The 6,514-nt window shown below is 38.9% G+C and overlaps 2 protein-coding genes across 2 annotated transcripts in view; both read left to right on the top strand.

The window, feature by feature from the left end:
- LOC127437716 (cytochrome c oxidase subunit 5A, mitochondrial-like) lies at positions 1-3,495 on the top strand. The gene is made up of 5 exons (XM_051692813.1): positions 1-168; positions 1,355-1,471; positions 1,841-1,962; positions 3,099-3,227; positions 3,336-3,495. The coding sequence occupies exons 1-4, from the start codon at positions 96-98 to the stop codon at positions 3,210-3,212; spliced, it is 426 nt and encodes a 141-aa protein (XP_051548773.1). The 5' UTR covers positions 1-95; the 3' UTR covers positions 3,213-3,227; positions 3,336-3,495.
- A 595-nt stretch (positions 3,496-4,090) lies between these two features.
- Positions 4,091-6,514, top strand: part of LOC127437729 (AT-rich interactive domain-containing protein 3B-like) — a 40,870-nt gene continuing 38,446 nt past the window's right edge. The window contains exon 1 of the mRNA XM_051692834.1: positions 4,091-4,371. Within this exon, the coding sequence (XP_051548794.1) occupies positions 4,336-4,371 (36 nt within the window). The 5' untranslated portion in view covers positions 4,091-4,335. The remainder of the gene's footprint in view (positions 4,372-6,514) is intronic.

Raw genomic sequence — 6,514 nt, 5'->3', positions numbered from 1 at the left:
ACGGCGGTTGTCGGTTAGCTGTACAAGCTTCAGCAGCGTGAGCCCGTGTGCACATCTTTCAGTCCGAGCTGCACTTTAACCCGGTGAGCCGCACCATGTTCAGAGCCGCCCTTCGACTCTCATTCTCCGGTGCTCGGAGTTTAACAAGGTCACGGCCACAGTATACAGGTAAATACACATTTTACCACATTATGGAAGTAGCTTGATTGGAAACCCGACTATAAGAGGCAGAGTTAACGGGAACACCTTGACTCGGAACTTAGCTTAGCACACGCGCTAATCCAAACGCACCGGTGCCGGATGTGTGCTTGATTGACAAGATCAACGGCCAGCATGCGTACTAATAATCACGCGCTGAATGACTCCGCTTTAATAAAAGCATTTTCAATTTAAAAGCGGGTCTTCCCTGTCTTTTACTGAGTTCTGCAGTTGTTTTCCGACAGTGTCCTTGTAATGACCCACTAAAGTGAGGCTTCGGCCTTCGGTGGAATAAACGCTACAATCAAGACTGACAGCATCAGGTTTCTGAATTGTTCTGACCATGATTAATTCTGTAATGGGACAGATTGTACAGTTTGTATATGGTTAAGCCTTAAAATATATTTAGCGTAGGTATGGAACTGTATGGTTATTATTTCTTGCAGCATAGAGGTGTATGACTACGTGCGCCGCAAGCTAACATCTATGAAGAGTGCACAAATTCACCTTGCATCAATCCAGTGCTGGGCAGTGTCACTATAGATAATGCTGTCAATGAGAATTGGTTCCATAAACACATGTCAGTACTTTAACCTCAATGCATACACAGATCATAAGTGTTAATAGATTGATTCAAGTTTATCTGGCGATAAATGTCATCAGCATAAGCTTGCATTGTGTATGCTTCCCTGCCTCATTGTTCAAATTTGTTGGGATATCAGTGAAACTCTGTCTGACCTTCTTTAGTAGATGATCAGGAGTTAGCTCAAGTCAGACTACCCTGTTGAACCATGCACCATTCAAACGTAGGTCAAGCAAGAGCACTGGCCATGTTCCAACTGGAACAAGGTCTGTATGCAAAGCAAAATCTCACTCCACCATTAAGATACCCTTGACTGATACATAGATCACAACATTAGAGCCTTGTCATAAGGTAATGGCCCTTTTACAACCCTACAGTGTCCCAGGAAATACTCATGTCGCAATGTCAAAGCTATGACTTACTGCTTCTTCAAGCTTAGCTGATAGCACAGACTTGTACTTTAGCTGACGTGTTGTCATTGATCCAAGTTATTTAGTCTTGTGAAGTGAACCATTCTTCAAGTTTGAATTATTTCTGACTATTACTTTCTGATTTGTTTTTCCACTTTTACAGCTTCACTAGCTGCTCGTTCCTATTCCCATGGCAAACAGGAGACAGATGAAGAGTTTGATGCCCGCTGGATCACTTACTTCAACAAACCAGACATTGATGCTTGGGAGCTGAGGAAAGGTGTGTGTGGATTGCAATTGAATCAACAGATGTGCATTTGAATGCTGAGCTTGTAAAGGAAGAGAATTTAAACACACTATTCTATCAGGACAAACAGGTTTCCATCCGTGAGAGCAGACTTGTGTTTTCATGTTTTTAATGTAGTGTTAGCATAATTTTATGTGTGTGTGTGAAAATAACCAGAAAAACAGGTTCAGTTTGATCCGGTAGCATCATTTAAAAACTGAACACTTCTTTAAAGTTTCTGAGCTAACTTCTAAATCTTTGGAATTAGGAAGTATACTTGCTGTTGGTTTAGGAAAGAAACTCAAAAAGACTGACACCATCTCTGGTACCTATGAAGTAAAATTGTCCTCCTTTCCATCTCAGGAATGAACACTTTGATCGGTTACGACTTGGTACCTGAGCCAAAGATCCTGGACGCAGCCCTGAGAGCCTGTCGGAGGTTAAACGATTTGGCCAGTGCCATCCGCATCCTTGAAGCAGTGAAGGTCAACAAAACACTCCAGACAACTGCAGAATACACCAATGACATTGTATTCATTTTACATCTTAAGGCTGATATCATTGACACATTCAAATTGCTTAAAGGGATAGTTCACCCAAAAATAAAAATTCTCTAATCATTTACTCACCCTCATGCCACCCCAGATGTGTATGACTTTGTTTCTTCTGCAGAACACAAACAAGGATTTTTAGAATATTTTAGCTCTGTAGGTCCATACAACGCAAGTGAATCGTGGCAAATTTTGAAGCTTCAAAAAGGACATAAAGCAGCATAAAATCAATCCACATAACTAACCAAAACATAACTGCTTTTTCACTATAAATCTTGACAGCAGTCTCCTTGGTGATCATGATTTCAAGCTTGATTACACTTCCAGGTGTCATCTAGTGCTCTGCCCATGCATTAAGCTCCAGGAAGTGTAACTGAGCTTGAAACCATGATCATGCCTAGAGACTGCAATGGCAAAATGCACAGTGAAAAGGGATTTACATTTTGGTCTGTTATAACCCAAAACCAATTGGATAACTTCAGAAGACTTGGATTAACCACTGTAATCATATGAATTACTTTTGTTTTTTTGAGCTTCAAAGTTCTGGACACCATGCACTTGCATTGTTGTGACCTACAGAGCTGAGATATTCTTCTGAAAATCTTCGTTTTTGTTCTGCAGAAGAAAGTCCTACACATTTGGGATGGCGTGAGGGTGAGTAAATGATGATTTTTGGGTGAACTATTCCTTTTAATACGAAGCAAAATGTAAACTAGCAAATACAATATTGTCTAATTACTCAGGTTTTGTTGGACTAGATGGCAAAAAACTTCAAGGCAAAATTATTGTTTATTTATTTTAATTCTCGTAATGCTTATAAGCTTTACATTTCTTACTACAGCTACAGTTTTTCGATGTCAACCATGCCACCCAACAAGGAAAAACTAATTTATAAAAATGTCTTGCATCTTACAAATTCACACGTTGCAATACACTCCAAAAAAACGCAAAACGTGGTCATAATACTTGTAAAACCCTTCCCACCTTTGAATATGGAAAAACGTATCGGTTAAACATCCTCATCTCGTGATCTTAGTCTCTCACACATTCTCTTTCTATTCAAAATGCAGGACAAAGCTGGCCCACACAAAGACATCTACCCCTACGTTATCCAAGAGCTTCGGCCTACCCTTGACGAGCTTGGTATCGCGACACCTGAGGAACTTGGCATTGACAAAGCATAGATGTCTGCTGTTGTGGTAAGTGCTAGCACACATTCTGAGATTCTGAACCACTTTTTATTTAAGCAAGCTTATGTTATGTAATTGTACCTTACTTATTTTCTTGCATCTGTTTTTACCATACAGAGTCTTCCAAGGGACTGCTGCTCTTGTCCGAAAGGAGTAGACCACTGTACTTGAAGTCTTTGCCTCATGTCATGGTGTTTGTGTTATATTTAATTGGCCTTTATTATGTTCTTTTGCTTGTAAAATATTGATGGACCTAATAAAGGGAGATATATCTTTACTGAATGTTGTTGTGTCTTTAGTTGATGTCACAGATATTGTTTTAACCTTTTGTTGTGTTAGCTACCGTTTTAATGATGGTTATAAAGTATCATTAGACATGACAAGTTACAAGTCATACCTGCCTGTATCTGACAGCTAATATGACACGGTAAATGTTTGCACTTTTGTACCAGTAGAGGGCGTAGCAACAACGCTTTCAGCGTAGATCACAAAAATGAGTCATTACACAAAAGCTTTAATGTTATACTTGTTGGTCAGAAAGAGTAAGCTGTAAAAATGCTTATGTATTTTATAACGGGTTATTAACAATACATTTTTTATAAAGAATAATTGTATGTCTATATTTGGTTATTATTGAGTATCAGAATTGTGACTCCAAAATAAATGTCTAATATTAGATACTTGGACGGCCGCGTGTGTGAATGTCCTATCAGTTTTGTGCTATAAATATTTTACTTAGCTGTTGGCAAAGGGGAAACGTAAGAACGTAGTAACTTGTTGCATGAGCCGGTGGGGCGGGATTTAAATATACGTTAATGTGCGGGGGGGGGGGGCTCCGGCTGGAGGAGGAAAAGTCGAGGGGACTGTGGGAGTCCCTGTGCGCGGCAGTTCGGGAGGTGAGGTCAGGCGTTTCCCCTTTGGCTGGCCCCCTTTTTTTTTTTTTTAAATACCAACATCGAGTGTTTTTTTTTTTTTTTTCTGCAAGTACTGAAAGGCTTATTACTCTTGCATCAGGGCGATATTAAACGTTCGGGTGGATGCACATAAATTCGGTGCGTTGATCAAGGTTTGTGGTGGGGAAAAAAACACGCACAGTGGTGTATCGAGGAAAAGAGTGATGGTGGACAATTCCAGTAGCAGCAAAGCGCAAGTGGTGAGTTCAGTCCTGTTGGCACAGAGCCCTGTTGAATGTATTGATAAGCTACTGTAATATTTGATCAAACCTCGAGCATGGTAAATGCCGTGATATGTTCTGTATCTTTAAGGATTTCTAATACGATTGCAATGTGAACCAATATTTATTTCGATTACCTTCGCTTGACTCTGATCAAGCTATTTTATGTAGCGAAAATCCACACTGTACACGTCACGATATCAAGATTTTATATATATATATATATATATATATATATATACACAACTCGTATTGTTTATTAGTTGTTACTAAGATTCATTTCCCGCGCTGGTAATCTTTGGAATTCTAAAAGTTTAAATATATCTTCGTTTGTTTCCAGTAGAACGCGATACTTTGTAGCGTCGTGTAGTCGTTCTCTTTTAATAGCTTAATTGTTTCTGGAAGAGCGCCATACTTTTGGGAAGCCATGATTTGAGTGTAACCGACTATCTTGTTTAACTGGTCGCCCTTTTCAAACTATGAGCTAATTAGTTGTATAGTAACTGTATACATCGTTTGGATTTGGCCAAATGTAAAGCGACACGCTGTTTTGGCCGGACATCCGGTCGTTTTACTATCCGGACTAGGGCCAACTGTTGGGGGGTCAAAGGTAGGTTGGCCTACTGGGCAATAAGCGAGCCATGGAATGTACGACTTTTAGCATTTTGTAGAATTAAAATGTTATTAATTCGAATACCTCCGCCGCTTCGTTTGGGTGCATTCGTTTACATGCATTTGTGCCGCTGTGTTTCTTGACAGTTTCAAAAACAAGTAACATGATGTTTGTTTGTGTGTGTGTGTGTGTGTGTGTGTACCTTCGGATAATTCGTTTTCTCGTTTTTGTCTTCAAAACGAAATAACTAATAAACCGTTCACTTATCACATTTGATCACGTTATCTCTCTTTATCACATCACAACAATTTATGTTGTATCTGCTTGTTTTTCAATTTAAAAAGAAATAGCCAAAAACAAGAAAACAAATATTTCATTCGTGCACATAAACCGAGATTATAACATTAATATTTGTTTTGCACATGTGGGTGGGCCTGACACTCCTGTTTCCACTGATTGGTCAACACGCACCATCATCTGTTCTTCCTCAACCCGTTCATAGCGAATAAGAGTTCACCAAGTTCAAGTTTGCCGATTGTTTTTGCAGATAGATTCTAATAATTTTAATGAAGAACATTCATATTTCTTAGAAAAAACTTCTGACAACTGCATGTTTATTGCAATCTCATCAAGCAATGGACACCTGGATACGAAAACCGCGGGTTGGGGTGGCAGTGGTTTTTTATTTTTAAAAGGAAAATTATTAATTGGGATGCTGTGCATAGACCTAACTGTAACTGAATATACTTTGTTATCTGGTCATTATTGTTATTGTTGTTATTATTAATGATAATTAAATCAAGCCAATAATTGCAGGGGAAACATAAGGGGAAATATAAATGTTCATTGGATGTGAATAAGCCTCGCAGGACAAGGACACAAAAGGACCGTAGGATTTTTTGAGGGAAGGATCTTAGTCCGTGTTGTTCATGTATTATTATTTATTTGATTTTTTTTTTTTTTTTTGTCATTCGTAGTTACACCTTTTGTTTTCCAGTCTTTATTCGGCAAGTGTCAAGTTCATTGTCGGGGCGCAAGTCGCACGCTGTTCTTCACTTACTGCCTATCCGAGGCCCGCTTGCCGTTCCAATGAATTTTTGAAATAAAATGCAACTAAACATGCCCTGTTCCTGATTTACTTTCATTGACATGCAGTTGCATTTTGCAACTATCCTATATCCTAACAATAAAATGAAAACTTTTTGTAGCCATTAAAAATGTAAGGTTCATTCTGTTCTGTTTAACATATAGCATATTGTATATGGACACAAATTTACGCCCCCACCAATATTTCCTTTTAAAAAGGTATACAGATAGACATGTCGGCCAAAATAAAGTCCTTTCTGACTGTTGCCATGGCAACATGCACACCTGAAACCGCATCGCGAGCACTGCATTGACTGTTAAAAAAAAAGAGAAAGAAAGAAGAAAGCTGTCCTCAATGTGATAAATTTGCGGTGATTTAGCACTCGCCATGTCCCGTGTGAAAAGGCTTTTATTCTGAAGAAA

This window comes from Myxocyprinus asiaticus, chromosome 48 (genome assembly GCF_019703515.2).
Source record: "Myxocyprinus asiaticus isolate MX2 ecotype Aquarium Trade chromosome 48, UBuf_Myxa_2, whole genome shotgun sequence".
Classification (NCBI taxonomy): Eukaryota; Metazoa; Chordata; class Actinopteri; order Cypriniformes; family Catostomidae; genus Myxocyprinus; species Myxocyprinus asiaticus.
Note: the sequence above shows the minus strand (reverse complement) of the source record. Positions and strands in the feature narration are given on the sequence as shown.

What these genes read in the sequence shown, in the direction of transcription:
- LOC127437716 (XM_051692813.1), top strand. Translation starts at nt 96, where the DNA reads ATGTTCAGAGCCGCCCTTCGACTCTCATTCTCCGGTGCTCGGAGTTTA. An exon ending in TGCTTGGGAGCTGAGGAAAG is followed by an intron (nt 1,472 to 1,840) that starts GTGTGTGTGGAT and finishes TTTCCATCTCAG; the next exon opens with GAATGAACACTTTGATCGGT. An exon ending in GCATCCTTGAAGCAGTGAAG is followed by an intron (nt 1,963 to 3,098) that starts GTCAACAAAACA and finishes TTCAAAATGCAG; the next exon opens with GACAAAGCTGGCCCACACAA.